This window comes from Maniola jurtina, chromosome 5, assembly GCF_905333055.1.
Source record: "Maniola jurtina chromosome 5, ilManJurt1.1, whole genome shotgun sequence".
Taxonomy (NCBI): Eukaryota; Metazoa; Arthropoda; class Insecta; order Lepidoptera; family Nymphalidae; genus Maniola; species Maniola jurtina.
The window spans coordinates 13,000,733-13,018,893 of NC_060033.1; the positions used below are offsets into that span (position 1 = coordinate 13,000,733).

At 39.1% G+C, this 18,161-nt stretch overlaps 1 protein-coding gene and 1 long non-coding RNA gene across 5 annotated transcripts in view; both read left to right on the forward strand.

Moving 5' to 3' along the window:
• Positions 1-18,161, forward strand: part of LOC123865204 (ornithine decarboxylase 1-like) — a 23,177-nt gene continuing 5,016 nt past the window's right edge. Inside the window, exons 1-4 of one of the 4 annotated variants that reach the window (XM_045906084.1) lie at positions 1-244; positions 15,325-15,497; positions 16,838-17,041; positions 17,530-17,767. In XM_045906084.1, the coding sequence (XP_045762040.1) occupies positions 17,581-17,767 (187 nt within the window). In that variant the 5' untranslated portion in view covers positions 1-244; positions 15,325-15,497; positions 16,838-17,041; positions 17,530-17,580. Of the gene's footprint in view, positions 245-10,463; positions 10,669-15,324; positions 15,498-16,837; positions 17,042-17,529; positions 17,768-17,857; positions 17,939-18,161 lie in introns of those variants that run through there. The other 3 variants (XM_045906082.1, XM_045906083.1, XM_045906085.1) reach the window with 3 other exon arrangements.
• The window catches only part of LOC123865213, a 22,062-nt gene continuing 14,582 nt past the window's right edge, over positions 10,682-18,161 (forward strand). The window contains exon 1 of the long non-coding RNA XR_006795938.1: positions 10,682-10,885. This is a non-coding gene — a long non-coding RNA (uncharacterized LOC123865213). The remainder of the gene's footprint in view (positions 10,886-18,161) is intronic.

Consider the following 18,161-nt stretch of genomic DNA (forward strand, 5'->3'; position numbering starts at 1 on the left):
TCCAAGGGGCTCGTAATCGTTCCCAAAATCGTTCCTTTTGTGACATTTTTGCGAAACGTCCACCGCGTTTCCTAGTGGAAATTATTCTAAAAAATCACATTAGGGCATGGTCGATAAAGTTTTACCGTCGAAAACCCGTGATATAAAATCTCTCACCGTGGTTAAGTTTTTTCGTGCCAAGTGCAACTAAACTATCAAGATTCCGCCGATAATTCAAAGCCTACCCAGTGGGTGGCTTAATTTGGTAAGTACCTAATCCAATAGAATTACTAGATATTCAACGTTCAATGCATGCTTTAACCTCTGCAAACATTTAGGTATATTATCTTATTTACATAGTTCTTGCTTTTAAAACACCAGTATCTACACAGCTGCGGTCTAATAGGTATTGTCATCCATGTGAATTTAATGGCTGCAGATGAAGCGTTTTGTAACAAAAATCTCTAATATCGTACGTAAAATATGAGAAAAGGTACAGGGGGCAAATTCTCGTTTTTTTGAGTGAGAATCTTTATTTTTGTATGCAGAATATCACCTTATTGCCACATTTATATCGCTGATTGGCACACATTGCTTCGTATTGTAGTTTACGTCATCGTATTAGGTGTCTTCTGATTGTGGCGTAAAGAGTTTCCGAAATGGCAGGCGACAGCTGTGGCAAATTCTAGACCAGTAGGTATCTGAAATCATGAAACATTGGCACAAGGTCACCGTAGCCTTGAACTGATGTCTATTAGTAACCAATAGCTTGGTTAGGCCATATTAAAATATTATTATCTATGCTTTTAACCTTTGACCCCCTATCACTTTAGGGGAGTGTGGTCTGTCCACTGTGGGCATTAATTACAATGTTAATATTTTTAAAACTTAATAAGCCACATGAATGCGAGTTCATATTATGCAAATAATATCATAATATTGTCTGTGGCTCATTGTACACACAGATAACAGCAACTGAGTTATCTGTGAACTATAAAGTTAATAAATATTATTAAGAAATCCAGTATCAACCAAAAAGTGTTGGTTGAATTTGGAACATTTATTATTTTCTTATGAGTAATTTACTTGGAATATATTTGGCACAAAGTTCTTATTAGTCGTATTATAATTTTGAGTAACTGTTGAGGGCGTTGTTATTATGATTAACTTCTACTAATGTAAGGTGATCATTTAAAATCATGAATCATCCATCCGCATATTGATATTAAATTAGACATTTATAGACCTGTCTCGATTTACAAGGGAATATAGTCAGTCAAAATAATAACACAGATTGGTTGAATTCAGATTATATTTTTTAAGCAGAAAAGCTTTGTTCACGAGTCATTCTGGAACTCTGCCAGGTTCTATTCAATGTCAACTCTGCTCAGGGATTTTTTAAAAGTCTACTTCACCCAGGTACTGTGATAATTGCATAATGAACCATTGTGGAGTTTGACTATAACATAATGGTTTTTTTCTAAAACAAGTTCCTACCCCACCATCAAATCATTGAGATATTATTAGAAAACTGATTACAACTGAGCTATGATGGTACAAGTGTAAATTAAAAATTTTCAACACCCCCGACAAGTGAAGGTTACAGTAACTAGAAAAGAGCTGATAACTTTCAAACGGCTGAACCGATTTTCTTGGACTATTCCGCGCCCACGATCCAAAGTATCTGAGTTTTCCAAAACATCATTTTCAAATAAATATTTATGTATATCTAGGCAACGTTCATCTTGACAGCTTGACATTTCTCAATTGACACTTAAATATTATGAACCTAAGGGTTATCTAACCTTCTTTTCTACAAGAAAACTAGAAAAGAGCTGATAACTCTTAAACGGCTGAACCAATTTTTTGGATTATAGCTAAGAACACTCTCGATCAAGCCACCTTTCAAACAAAAAAAACTAAATTAAAATCGGTTCATTCGTTTAGGCGCTACGATGCCACAGACAGATACACAGATACACAGATACACAGATACACACGTCAAACTTATAACACCCCTCTTTTTGGGTCGGGGGTTAAAAATGATATGTTGCATCACACAAGAAACATCCATGATCATAAATCAGTATATTTCTCTAGCAATGTGACATGTAATTTTACTGCAATTTGTCATAATATCACAATTTTTACTTGATTGTGGGTTGGAACATTTTTCAGAAAATATGTCCAATTATGTTATGGTCAAAATCCACAATGCACCATTGTGCAATTCTAACACTGCCTGGGCAGAGCTGACTTTGAATAGAGCCTCCTGGCAGAGTTCCAGCATGACTTCAGATAAAGCTAGTATGCTTAAAAAATAACCTTAAAATCAACCAATCTGTGCCCTTATTTTAACTACTATATTGCCTTGATAGGCTGAGGCAATTGTATATTTGTTAAAATCTAGTTCAACACTGTTGTTTCAGTGGTAAAGCGAGTCGATGATAATTTATATCTTTATTTTCTTTATTCCTGCAAATTGTGTAAGAAAAACATGTTCATCCTTATCATAATCTGTACCAAATTCTGCCTCTTTTTAAAGGAGCAGAATTTGCTGTTGATTACGATAACAAGATAACAATGAATATGTTTTTCTTACACAATCAGCGGGCTGTAGCGGGGGTTTTTTATTAAAAAAATGGTGCTGATACTTTTCCTTTACAATCTAACCTATAATAGTAATTATTTATTGGTCCTGATAATAATTTGGAATCTTATAGTTGTTTTGTGTATAAATTTTATTATTCATTTAAATATACTTATTTGCCTTTTATGACGTAATTTTTAATGGTCATGGTGGTATACCTATTCAGAAATGAAAAAGCGTGTTCATTATAATATGGCTTTTATATAAAAATAAGTATTCCTAAATAGTTTTGCATGAAATGTCCAACTTTGAGTGTTCAAACACGCTTTTTCGTTTCATTATAGGTCTGAAGATATCTTAAAATGGAAAGAAAACGTGACTCTTTTTTTCTTCCCAACAAGAAAAATAAACCAGATAATAATAAAAAGCAAGAATTTAAAAAACAAGAGAAGCAAAAACAGTTTGATGAGCGCCGAAATGGACTACAAAAAGATGATGAAAAGGAAGACCAGAAAGAAAAGAAGCCCTTTGACAAGAAAACTTATCGGTTAAAGAAATATAGCAAAAAATACAAACTGGAGAAATGGGAGGAGCAACGCAAAAAGAAATTGCTTCACGATTATCAAAAAAGTATCAAAAACGAGGCAGTTCCAGGCATTTACAAGCCAAAATCTTTTGACGAAGATGTCACTGATTCTAATACAGAAGTTGGCAAGTTCGTAAGACATCCGGACTTAATCGAAAAAGAGGAAAAGGAAAAGTTTCGCAAAATAAATAAAGATCCATATCTAAAAGCCAAGGAGCAATACAATAAAGTGAAACAAGAAAAAATCGAAAAGCAAGAAGCTATGAAAAAGGCTAAAGAGGAGAGAGATCTGAAACTGCAAGAGTACAAGAAGAAGAAGCATGAGAGGTTCAAGAAATTGAGCAAGAAGACTAAAAAAGGGCAACCTGTGATGACTGGAAGATTGGAGTTACTGCTGGAAAAAATCCAATCTTCTAAATAAATGAAACTTACTAATTTTGAATTAATTTATTCAATATACTTACTTAAATAAAATTCAGTTTTAATACCTTGAATGGAGTTTAAATAAAATTCAGTTTTAATACCTTGAATGGAGTTTAAATAAAATTCAGTTTTAATACCTTGAATGGAGTTTAATACAGTTTAAGGAAACAGTATGAGTCCAGCTGTTACAAGTGTAAATTAAAAATTTATAACACCCCCAATAAGTGAAGGTTACAGTAACTAGAAAAGAGCTGATAACTTTTAAACGGCTGAACCGATTTTCTAGGATTATAGCTAAGAACACTTGAGAGTGTTGATTGAGATCAAGCCACCTTTCAAACAAAAAAAACTAAATTAAAATCGGTTCATTAGTTTAGGAGCTACGATGCCACAGATACACACAGATACACACGTCCAACTTATAACACCCCTCATTTTGGGTGGGGGGTTAAAAATGTTCAAAGATGTCAATATTATGTACAAAAGATGCTGAAAGATTAATGAAAACTGGAATTGCTGATCAAAATTGAGATAACTACCGATTTCATTAAAAAGATGCTGTCAGCAATATATAACGCTACAAGCTGATGCCCGCGACTTCGTTCGCGTGAGTTTAGTTTTATAAATCCCTTGGGAACTCCTTGATTTTCCGGGATAAATAGTAGCATATGCCACGCTAAAGGTCTTTAACTATAACTATGCAAAAAATCACGTTGATCCGTTGCTCCGTTGCGTTTTAATTGAAGGAACCAACAAACAAACTCACTTTCGCATCCATACTATAATATTATAAATGCGAAAGTGTGTCTTTCTGTCTGTCTGTCTGCTACGTTTTCACGGTCCAACCACTGAACTGATTTTAATGAAATTTGGTACAGACTTGGAATACATCCCGGGGAAGGACATAGGCTAGTTCTTATCCCGGAAAATCGAGGAGTTCCTACTGGATTTTAAAAAACCGAAATCCAAGCGGGCGAAGCCGCGGGCATTCTAGTTTATAATAATGGGTAGTGATGAACATGTTTGTTCCCAAGATCATACACGTGTCAGGTTAACGCGTAATTGAATCGTAGATGAACTTACTACACGCGTAAAAGAAATTGCCATGTCTAGTAGCATAGTAGCATTTTGCATTTTATAGGTCTTTCAGAACAGAAATGATTAGTTCATTAAAAATTAGATTAACATCTGTGAATGCTTAGTTCATTTGTGTTTTCTACTTGTCATTGATTTATCGATTTCTTTGTGTGAAATCAAAATGTGTATTTTCACATAGTTAATGCTTAATATTAATTAATTAAAAAACAAGTACTTTTTAATAAATAAATCGTAAGTCGTAAGTAATTTTTTTTAATTTCATATATTTACAGAATAGACCTTTGATTCCTTGCCATATCAAAATCTGGCGCCACGTAAAAATTGTCTGACTCGATAGCTTCTTGACTTTGATAAAAATGGGGTCATCTGTACATTGTAAGTTACCGGTAAACGTGATATTGGTTGAGAACAAAAGAAGATATGAATAATTAGAGGATGCCCGCGACTTCGTCCGCGTGGATCTAGATTTTTAAAGATCCCGTGGGAACTGTTTGATTTTCCGGGATAAAAAGTTGCCTATTTCATCTACAGGGACGCAAGCTACCTCGGTACCAAACATACAAATCGGTTAAGCAGATGGTTTTTTAGGAATCCGGGGGAACTCTTTGATTTTCCGGAATAAAAAGTAGCCTATGTCCATCCCCGGTATATAAGCTAACCCTGTACCTAAGTTCGTCAGAATCGGTTAAACTATTGAGCCGTGCAAAAGGTAGCAGACAGACAGACAGACACACTTTCGCATTTATAATATTAGTATGGATAATAATTAATACTTAAAAAGTTAAACAACACCAAGACCCGACTATATCTGCGGATTGCCGATAGATATAGCGATACATATAGTATAAAACTGTTTTTCTGTCGTTCCGCGTATTTTGACATTGTATTATATTTATATCAACTCAGAATTTATTCCTCTTTCATTTGATATCCCACTCGATATATTACCAAAAAAAATTTTTGGAGATCCCCACTTTTTTGGATGTAACATCAGTCAGGTTGAATTTTTTCGGATCAATTGTCGCATGTGTCACTCAGACCATTATAATTATAACGAATCGATTGACATCTATCTCGTGCATCAAAATCGGCTCAGTAGTTTAGGCGCTACGGTGGAACACACATAAATACAAACCTACGTACATACAGTCATACTACATAGACTGCTAAAATCATAACCCTTATTTTTGGCTTTGCCGTAGTCGGGTAAAAAATCAAACTAAAAACATCTCCCTTCCCTTAAAAGTATAAAGATCCTTGGACTGCAGGTCCTACCAAAGTAATGTCTCATAGTGATAAGTAAAGAAAAAAAATCAAATTAAAAATATTTTCCTACTCTTTATGGGGACTGTGATTGTAGAATATCAGTGTTTCTGCCTACATACTTATTAAAATGGCCTTAAGCTTCATTTCCGCCAGAGCAACATGCCGCAACATTGCGGCATGCCACAGGGCTGCAACGTCATGTTTCAAGCGTAACAGCCTTGAGTCGAAACTTTTTTGGCATTCTACCCTCCCCCACTTGTAAGTAATCCACTCCTTTTTCGTGACAGAATATGCGTATTTGTACGGAAGATCTTTGTTATCTTTTCAAGTGCCTGCGGATTTATCTCATCATCGTTATCATTCACAGTTATCTCAACAAAAGTACCTTGGCACATCTAATAAAAGTCTTACTAGACTTATTGTCTCCTACAGCTTACTCATATCAGTACTGTTAGCCTGGACGTACACAGGCTTATATGGGATTGGGTCGCCAGAGAGACCGAGTGGTTGCACAATCGACTGTAGGTATCACATCACACTAATATTATAAAGGAGAAAGTTTGTATGCGTGTGTGTGTATGTTTGTTACTCCTTCACGCAAAAACGACTGGACGGATTGGGCTGTTTAGAATGGAGATAGATTATACCCTGGATTATAGCACATAGGCTACTTTGTATCCCGGAAAATCAAAGAGTTCCCACGGGAATTTTAAAAAACCTACATCCACGCAAACGAAGTCGCGGGTATCAGCTAGTACTTGATAAATCATATAACATGGCAAATGAGCTTGTCAGTGCCATAGATTCTTATGTTGTCTCTGCTACTTGATACACTTTCGAGTTTACAAAATTTTTAATAGTTTATTTCCGCGATCAGATGTCTGCAAGATTGTCACATTGGGGGTTTGAACAAATTCTTTATGGCCTCCTATCTCCCACGGGTATGACGCTACGAGGTACATTATGTTTTTGGTACATCTGCACATCGCATCAGATAGATAGATAGATAGATAGAAACACTTTATTGCACACAAAAACACATGTAAAGGATAACAACACAGTAAGAAGAAAACAGAAAAAAAACAATTGTGTGCAAAGGCGGCCTTATCAGCTTGGCGGGGTGTTACATTATCTAACACCAAGTAGATGCAGAGGCTATCGCAGTCCGCAAGCAACTTGTGCTGATGTGTGGAGCTAATAGAAACGTCTAATTTGAACGCATAACTTGTTCAACATTGTTGCCAATGTACTGTGCGGCCAGCCTTTAATAAACTCAATATTTTACGACCGGAAAGATCAACTGTGCACACATTGAAATTTGTTCTTGACATTTTTCGTATATCTTATTGTTCTGCTTATGATATTTGTGCTGGAGAATTCTAAGGAAAAATATAATACGGTTGGGAAAATACATGTAAATAAGATATGAAAACGGCACCATTTGGTAAGTAATATTATTTAAGACCCATTAAGCTACGTCAGGTCTTCGAATCGTCGATACCGCAGCCTTAGGACTAAGGTCTTCAATGAATGTGTTCTACCTGTGATGACGTATGGAGCAGAAAAGTGGACACTGAAGTTGGCCTCGTCCACAAACTAAAAGTCGCTCAGCGCGCTATGGACCGAGCTATGTTGAGTATCAGGGATAAAATCCGGATCGAGGAAATTCGCAAAGAAGAACAAAAGCGACCGACATAGCTCAAAAGATTAGCAAGCAGAAGTGGCAATGGGCAGGTCATGTCTGTCGTAGAACCGACGGCCGATGGGGCAGACGTGTTCTGGAATCTGTGTGTGGAATCGTGTTCTGTAAATGCAGTGTGGGACGATCTCCAGCCCGCTGGACCGATGACTTGAAGATGGTGGCCGGGAGCGGGTGGATGAGGAAGGCTGAGGACCGTGTTTGGTGGTGCTCTCTTGGAAAGGCCTATGTCCAGCAGTGGACGCATACAGGCTGATGAAATCGAAAAACTAAAGAAGCGGTGATAGCTTAGCGGCTAAGACTTTGGCCTTCTATTAGGGTTGTCGGGGGTTCGATGCTGGGCACACACCTCTAACTTTCGGAGTTCTGTGCGTTTTAAAATTTAAGCAATTAATAGCCCTTGTTTTAACCGGTGAAGGAAAACATCGTGAGGGATCCTCAAACCTGCATGCCTGAAAGTTCTAGATAATGTTCTCAAAGGTGTGACTATGAAGTCTTCCAATCCACACTGGGACAGCGTGGTAGACACCACGGCTTAAACCCTTCTCATTCTAAGTGGAGGCCCGTGCTAAATTGTGATGATAGTGATGATGATGAAATCTAACCTCAAGGCATAAAAAATTCAAGGTAACAAAAAGGGTGTAGCGTTAAAACAGTAGGTATAAAGATATCACATCACATCACATCACACTAATATTATAAAGGCGAAAGTTTGTATGTGTGTGTGTGTGTGTGTGTATGTTTGTTACTCCTTCACGCAAAAAATTCTGGACGGATTTGGCTGAAATTCGGAATGGAGATACATAATATCCTGGATTAGCACATAGGCTACTTGTTATCCCGGAAAACCAAAGAGTTCCCACGGGATTTCGAAAAACCTAAATCCACGCGAACGAAGTCGCGGGCGTCAGCTAGTATAGTATCTACAGTATATATAGTATATAATGGCGTATCGTATATCAACTCGGCAACCAGATAATAACTAGATTACATTACCTTGAACTCGGATCTTCATATCTGATAACGTTGTCTATATTTGCTCGGGAATTTGGCAAGTCAATAAGCTCACATATGTAAAATTTGGTTATTTATTTACACTAAAAGAAAGGAGCATATATTCCATTCTCTGGGTAAAGATACCCAAAACCACTGGGTTAACTGAGATTGTGTGATTTGTACTCTCTATTATATAGCACTAGCCGATGCCCGCGACTTCGTCCGCGTGGATTTACGTTTTTCGAAATCCCGTGGGAACTCTTTGATTTTCCGGGATAAAAAGTAGCCTATGCGCTAATCCAGGATATTATCTATCTCCATTCCAAATTTCAGTCAAATCCGTCCAGTAGTTTTTGCGTGAAGTGGTAAAAAACACACAGACACACACACACACACACACAAACTTTCGCCTTTATAATATTAGTGTGATACCGTACGCTCTATTATGGCGAAATGTAAACTATCGCGGTCGGCGGGGTTGGCACTCTTCGAGTACGGAACCCTGAAGAATTGATTTTTATGTGTGCGTCGCTAGAATTATGATAAAAACCCCGGAAAGTTAAAGTCCCTTTTTGACCAAACAAACGTATAACCTAGAAACTTTATCTTCTATTTAATTAATGTTATTACTTATTATCGCTGACACGTGCCAGTAGATTGTTTATCAGCCCTTCTGTAATAGTGGAGTAAGTAATTACTGTAGTAAGTAGTTACTGTAGGTATAAGTGCCTACCTACTGCATTGATTTTATCGAATCTTTCGAAAACCATGATTTTTTAAGCAAACTTCAAACACAACATTTTGACAAGGGTCAAAAATTCTCCAAGGTACTTTTTGGGCCTATGTTTAACTCCGTCGTTCAATGGAAACAACGTACCTGTAGGTAGAGCGGGATGATTCACTAAACTTAGTGATCAACACTGCATGACAGTCACCGAACTTATTTGTCAACTAGATGATGCAAGGTTTTTCGTAAAATTATTTTAATATCACTCAGTGAAGCAGCAATGTAGAACCAACCAATATCAAATAAGCTCGGTGGCTATCGTTCAGTGTTAGACACTGAGAAGCAATGACCTTCTAGAAGGTCATTGCTGAGTAGTGAATCACTCTGCAGGTCGTACAATTTTTTTTTTAAATAAATAAATAAGTTTTATTTCTCATCATCTTATGTACAAAACATCAAATGTTGCAAGATCAAGAACTGGCTATCCTAGCCAGATTGATTCTTTTAGGGTATTGGATAAACTTTTGGAATATTTGACAAATTCCCTCTTCCTTTGCTCCAGTGTCTGCTCGAGTCTGAAAGCGATGCGGTCTTAGTCGGACTAGCACACGAAGGATTCCGTACCGTACCTACTCACAAGAAATACCTAACACTTTTTATTTTATTTTGTGTTGTAACCACAAATTCACGGTTTTCAAGTAAAAGACTTGTGCTAGTAAAGCGACCTGTCAAATTTCATGATTCTAGGTCAGCAGGAAGTAGGTACCTATCCTATAGGTTTGATTCCCTTGAAAGGTCTTGGCAGACAGACAGACAACGAAGTGATTCTATTCCTTTTTCTCTAGAGATACGAAACCGTGAAAACAATGTCTTATGTGCCAAGAAAAGATCTTTTATCCGTTTTAAACAGTTTTAGTGTGTCTTTCGCATCACTAGTAAAAAACGTGGCGCGTGCCTTACGACGTCAATTGAAGCGGTTTGCGGCGGCCCAGTCAAGTACCACGCATTACCACACTTACATCAGCTAATGTAAACAGTACAGATAAAACGACATCCCGCGAAATCTCCGCTGATAACTAACCGCATAAATACCACAGCGTCCCTCGCTCATCTCCAGTCCGACGCTACCCGTTGACAAGTGACAGTTGATCGCGATCAGTCATTGGACGCTATATTCGTTCCTTTCTTGAATCAGTCCCGCTGATTCGCCCCCGCGGTTCGTCTCGAATTGGCTATTGGTTAGCAACAGCCATAGGGTTGTTGCTTAGGAGTTCATAAAAGCTTTGAGAATTACGCTAATAAAGGTAAGTTTTAGAAATAAAGATTATTAGCTTTTAAAATTTATTTTCCGAGTCTCTGCAGATATGATAACTATCAGCATAAATACCACAGTAACCCTCGCTCATCTCCAGTCCGACGCTACCCGTTGACAAGTGACAGTTGATCGTGATCAGTCATTGGACGCTATATTGGTTCCTTTCTTGAATCAGTCCCGCTGATTCGTCCCCGCGATTGGTCTCGGTTAGCAACAGCCACAGGGTTGTTGCTTAGGAGTTTATAAAAGCTTTGACAATTACTCTAATAAAGGTAAGTTTAGATATTAAAGTTATTTAATTTATCTTCCTAGTTTCTTTCCTAACTTTGCTAGTGTAGTTTTCTTGGAAACATACAAAGACGATAATAGATATTCCATGATGTTGGTTGCGTAAGAGCCACTTAATCATGATAGTAAACAGAACGTAGCAACGGCCTTGCCCGTGAATCTTCATCTATCGGCGCCATGGCACTTGTTAGACAACAGTTCATAATTCAATTTATAAAATGCCAATTATACAGCCTACTTAAATACCTACGCACTCTTATTACTAGTCATAAACGTCTTACCCGTACTATTTTAGCGTTTAAACTATTCTAAGGGACAAGGACTCAGCTCGCAAGCGGAACGAAGTCTCAGGGTGAGATCTATAAACCACACTCAGACTTTGCTTAGACTTAAGCCAGAGTTAAAACGAGACAGATGTATATCTCTCACATAAATCTGTCTCGTTTTAACTCAATCTTAAGTCTGAGCAAAGTCAAAGTGCGCTTTATAAATCTCACCCTCAATCGCGACGCGTTGCGAGCTGAGTGCCTTTGCATCCCCGGATCGGTTCCAAACGAGTCGGGCTTACGTCGACTAAACATGCGAGTACAGCCGGAATCACATCAGACTAATATTATAAAGGCGAAAGTTTGTATGTGTGTGTGTGTATGTTTGTTACTCTTTCACGCAATAACTACTGAATGGATTTGGCTGAAAGGAATGGAGATAGATAATATCCTGGATTAGCACATAGGCTACTTTTTATCCCGGAAAATCAAAGAGTTCCTACGGGATTTTAAAAAACCGAAATCCACGCGGGCTAAGCCGCGGGCATCTTCTAGTCATCTATATTTTCAATAGCATACTATTTATTTTGTACAAACTATAATATACCTAATTGTTGTAGTCATAATAATTTTTCCCTGATTGTCGAGATATTGTTAGGCACATACACAATATTATCCACAGTCAAAATAACATCGTAAAACTACGGATTCGTAATACTTGTACAAAATTTCATCACAAAAAGTAGTTAAGGTCGACATTGAACAACGAAAATAAAAGAGGTAGGTTTAAGCAATATTTGAGATTAGAGCAGCGGTCTTCAAAGATGAAGTTATTCTAATGATTGCCAATCTTGAGAGAGATGGCAAGCAACGAGGAAGTATGAATTTGATGTCAAAAAGTTCAGAAGTGGGATGCGCAGCAAATATGGAACTGTTCCAAATTGAAAGTATAAATTTTAAAAGAAGTTGCCCTAGCGCGCTTCCCAACGCTTTTGATACAATCGTAGTTTGATTTCATTTGAATACTAACCAATTAAACTTGAAGAAATTTTGTAGACACGTTCTAAAAATATACTAGTTATCTGTTTGTAGTTTACCAGATTTCCGGAAAGAGTTTGAGGCTGAGTGAAAAAACAAAAATGTTTTAACGAAAATCCAATGCACACTCCCAACCACCACAGACAGTAGTAGTTTCTTGAACGTTTCCAAAATTTCATTTGGATTGGTTGATATTCATGAAAGCCATGCTACGAAGAAACTCCTCTGAATAACTTAGAATGTTATCATTGTATAGGAAAGTTTAAGAACAGATACTACAGGTAAACTTGGTAAATAAATCAATATAGTAACTTCCTTAACCTTGTATCTAATCATACATGTTTACAGACATATAGACAGTAGGCAAGTAGCTTTGATTACAGCGTGTGTATAAAGGTGCCCACGCACTTGAACTGCACTGAAGCGGAACTGCGCGTCGCGTTAGTGGCAGTGACGTACGCGCGTCGCGGCTGGAGAGAATATCGTGCGGGGCGCTGACGCGACGCGCAGTTCCGCTGCAGTGCAGTTCGAGTGCGTGGGCACCTTAATTCAGGGCGCTCTCGGCTTTCAGGGCCGACCTTCGGCAAATGTCAGAGGTTGCGTCACTAACTGCGATATGCACAAATACAAGGGCCAGAGGGGTGGAATACTTCATATGAATTCCCGGCCAAGCTTTTAATCAACTGGTTTTTGACTGCCGGCCGGTTACTTCAAAGAACTTTGTGCAATTTAAAAAAAAAACCATCTATGCAAAGTTTATTAACGAATACCTACTTGCCAAAGTACCGAAGATTATGTAAACGATAAAAAAGCATGGATTTGACTTCAACTACTTATGCAATTCTAGCTGATGCCCGCGACTTCAGCCGCGTGGATTTAGGTTTTAAAAATTCCCGTGGGAACTCTTTGATTTTCCGGGATAAAAAGTAGCCTATGTTCGTCCCCGGGATATAAGCTAACTCTGTACCAAACGTCAGAATCGAGTAAACTGTTGGGCCGTGAAAAGGTAGCAGACGGACACACTATCGCATTTATAATATTAGTATGGATAGTTTTTGATTTATCGTGCAAAATGTCAAAAAAAAATACTCGAGTACAGAACCGTCAGTGCGCGTGTCCGACTCGCACTTGGCCGGTTTTCATTTTTGGCGCGTGTGAAGTCATTTTTTTACGGATTACACTTGTTTAGTCTCCCATTTACACGCAAGGTTTGAACTTTGACATTGAATGATATAATAACATGTATTTGTTTATTTTAAACCGTTATACTCGTATGTACCTATATGACATAGAAGGATAAGAAATAGTAATTTACTTCATTAAGTATTCGAGTAAATTGTATGTTCCAAACAAGCGTGTATACATAAACAAGTAACAAAACCGTCTCTATTCTCTTTGAACATGTGATTTGAAAAGCAGCCTTATATGGTTTGACGGTAATGTGATAAGTGGGTAAAGTAAATGTACGAAACAACAAAATGAGTAAATGTGAAAAAACGTTGAAAAAGTTTCCATTTCAGGGGTTTTTACTTAGTTTGATAACAGTGACGTTGATTGAAAAGCGTTTCGCGTGGATCGCGAGATATTGCATTAAATTCTGCCGTGTTAAACACCTTTGGTACCTACTGGTGATTCAAATAGATTAATGATGCTTTCAAAAATTATACTTAGGTTTCGAAAGACACAGAATTCTAAAGTTCTGCAAATATCCGGCTTGAAGGATCAAAATAATGTTTTTAGATTACTAGTTACTAGGTCGTTTATCGATAAAAATCTAAATATATTGTAAAACTAAGCGTGAATTCTAATGATATATCTTAAAGCTACCTTATCTAATTACTGTAGTAAGATGGTGCCAAGAATACTGGCTACATTTCCGCTAAGAACAGCCAGACTGATCCTCCACGCCAAACAGAACAAAAATGTAACTCTCGATAAGAGAGGCATACCTACTTGCACCGCTTATCGATTAGATATAACCAGATTGTAACTAATTGTAAGCGATGTTAGTCTTGAGATATAAGCGATGTGCTGTATGACCTGTAAATAATCACACTAATCACACTAATATTATAAAGGCGAAAGTTTGTATGTGTGTGTGTGTGTATGTTTGTTATTCCTTCACGCAAAAACTACTGGACGGATTTGGCTGACGGACGGAATGGAGATAGATAATATCCTGGATTAGCACATAGGCTACTTTTTATCCCGGAAAATCAAAGAGTTCCCACGGGATTTCAAAAACCTAAATCCACGCGGGCGAAGTCGCGGGCATCGGCTAGTACACAATATTTTACTAATTATTACATGAAAATAAACAGATCGCTTGAATGGAACAAGGGATCCAACGGTTGAGCGCTCAAGGTTCTCGTTTGCAGGAATGACCGACCGAAATTAATTCGTCAAGCAATCTGCCAATCATGATAAAGAGGGTACACCGTACAACGCAATTACGATTTTGGAATGCTCTACTTTTGTGTCGTACTCTATCTACATTTATGTTGAATTAAAACGTAGTGCTCAACACTCACACATAGAGTGGAGTACTTCTACCTACTACGTGGAGAGTACGCGGCTTCTTTTACTTTAGCAACTTTATTGAAGTACTTTTCAAGAGCCGCTAGGGCGCGACCACTTCCTAAAAATTTCAGTCAGAATTTTTTTTTTTATTCACTATAGGTAAGCGCTTGACCACAATCACACCTGATGGAATGTGATGATGTGGTCTAAGATGGGACGCGTTTACCTAGAAGGTGCCTATTCACTCTTGTTTTAAAGATACCCGGATTGTAATTGGTAGGAAACACAGATCGCGGAAGAGTATTCCTAACCTTAGCCATGCGTATGAGGAATGAAGACGCAAAACGTTTCGTGCGTGAAGATGGAATGTCAACGACATAAGGATTGCACCCTAGCGGATTTTCGTGGGAATCGCGTCGCACAAGGAACCAGCCGATTCTTCGGTCCACTACTACTAGTTGGTCTGCACTAGCCTTCACATTCCTGAAAGTCTGATGCTGGGTATCTAACTGTGTATGTTTCTTGTTGTGCAGGGAGCACCGGGTGAGTCCGGCGCAGCTGGCAGTGCCGGGCGCCACGCGCGCACTAGCCCGTCCCCCGCGCCCCGCCCGCGCCCCGCGCAGCGCTGCTGGCGCCGCGCGCTCAACGTCGACCCGCCTTGGCTGCGGCGCGCGCCCGCTCGCTGACACATCTCTCACCCGATCACGTGAGTACCTCTGACGCTCCAAACATTTACTTCCAATGACGTATTTCAGACGGGACTTGCAGCGTGAGAGTGGCCCAAACTTTCACTGGTAAAATTGAGAACAAGATGCCTGACCAGTTGAAGAAGGCCGCAAATTATGCACAACTGCGACAATTGCCATACACAAAATTGTTCCATTATAGATGCTGGGATTATGCCTTGCCTACGACCTGCAGCGATCAAGGAACGATTAAAGAGGGCCATACGGGAGATTCCCTAAGTTCTTCTATCTAGATAATCGAGAAACCGGTGCTTTCTACGCAAACTGAAGCCTGCCTATATTGTTTAAAGTTGGTGACAACCCCTATAGCCACATTGCCACATCATTCCTCCTTGAGATCGAGAAACCATCTGTTGGTTTCTCCGTAGTTAAATTAAAAACGAAATAAAACTGCTGTAACTGGCAGTACAGCAGTTTTATTAATCTTGTTCTTCATCCTGACCTTATCGCATGTAACGTGGGGTCGGCACAACGTGTCTTCTTCCACTCTCGTCATCCGTCAACGCATTAACCACCCCTTTTACTAGACGCAAGGCAAAAAAACGGTAGATAGAATCAAGTGTACCATTTTTTGGTGCGATAAAAGGTTTTTTTAAAGACACGAACCACGGAAGTAAATATTGACATTCTATTTAGAATTGTAAACATCACAACTTCTAAACGTCATTCACCTCTTGATAAAGGGTCTCGGGCGCGTTCAAAGCTAATCGGGTTATCGCAAGGTAAGTTCCGCTTAGATACAATGTGGTTCTAGGAACTTAAAAACTTGAAGGAATCTTAGTAAATCAAAAATTTGCTCAGGAAGCAAATGATCCTGATTTGTGCGAGTATGCCTTACAGAGATGACGAATGCCCTCGAGAAAAGGTAACATTGTGATTACCAAGAGCTGCCATAGTTCATTCAATCATCTATACCATCAACAGTGTTGAAAGCATGGCTGACCATGTATGTTCTTGGTGTTTCTACAAAGCATACAGCATTATGCTGAGCTGAAAGTTTGCTGCTTCGGCTGTGAGGAACCTAGTTTAAATGCTTGAGTGGTAAAGACGCGGGATATTGATGTGCGCATGTGGCACAACTTTTTAAGAAACGCTACTGTCCGTTACCCTTTAATACCAATGAATCAATCAGACATTAATTCGATCAAAATTGTATTATGTATAGCCAACAAAAACCGTATAATTCCATCCAATTAATTATCTCCGAGGAACAATTGATGTAGATCACACAACTACCAGACTTTACCAATAAATCAACAATTACTTTTTTCTATTTGATATCCAGCCATGTATTGTCCAGCAGCTGACACTTGTGGACTAGCGCTATCGGGCCTCTGCCACCGGGCTCCGAGAACACCTGACACCGCCCCTCTCCGCACCGCCGCTCGCCCCCCCTCTCGCAGCATAGCCGACTGACTCGGCCTCGGCGTCTGCCGAGGCTCAGGGCCCGTCGGAGGACTACTAGCCAGCCCCCAGACTAACGCTTACCCGAGCCTAGCTCAAGGTGAGTCCTATATACATATGTAGATAACAGTTCTCCAAGATTAGATAACCCCTGAGTTTAATGGAGAAGAACTACCAGCCAGTCCGAATAATATTTTGTTAGACTCAGCTTATGTTTGTAAAAGACATTTCAGAAGCATTAGTGTTGACATGGCCTTCCAATGACGAGGCCAAGGCACTAACACCAGAACCATCCTGGATATCACAATAAATTATGATATGACTTATGAATTGCCCGACTTACCGATTGGCTGAGCTTCATAAGGCATGTAAAAAGGACATCATCTTCTTGAAAAAAATATTTCTCAGCGTATCAAACTTTTGTCTCGTAAAATACATAGGAAACTTGCAACTTGGTTCCAATCTATTTGCTATCACGAACAAATTTTTTGACTAGGGAAATTTTAATTAGTTTTTTAGTGATTTTTCCAATGTAAGTGACTGTCATCAACATTCAATTATGTAACTTCAAATTTGCTTCTCCACTAGGTCAGGAACTTTAGTCAAGTGGACTCGACGCTCGTCAAGATCCCAGGCATAATGAAGGTCGTGGAAGAGGAGCAGCAGGTGGTCGTGATGGAGGGCCCCTGGAGCCCCGTGGACGTGATCCGCGACATCGTGGACGAGGGCTCGCAGGAGGACCCCTTCTACGTCATGGACCTGGGGGAGGTCGTGGCGCGGTTCCGCGAGTGGAAGGAGCTGATGCCCAGAGTTGAGCCATTCTATGGTGAGTTTAATGTCAAATAGAGGGCCTCTCCCTGGAGCCTCGTGGTCGTAATCTGCGATATTGAGAACGGGGGTTTCCTGGAGGACCACTTCTACGTCATGGATTTAGGGGAGCTTGTTGCATAGTTTCGTGAGTGGAAGGAGCTGATGCCCCGAGTTGAGCCATTCTATGGTGAGTTTAACGTCAAATAGAGGGCCTCTCCCTGGAGCCTCGTGGTCGTAATCTGCGACATTGAGAACGAGGACCTGAGATCCTGGAGGACCACTTCTATGTCATGGATTTAGGGAGGTTGTCGCATGGTTTTTTTAACTTTCTCTAAACTCTATGCTTTAAAATTCAAACATTCATCCATTCTTAGTAGGGATATCGTGAAGAATGGGGTCCATAAAGCCTT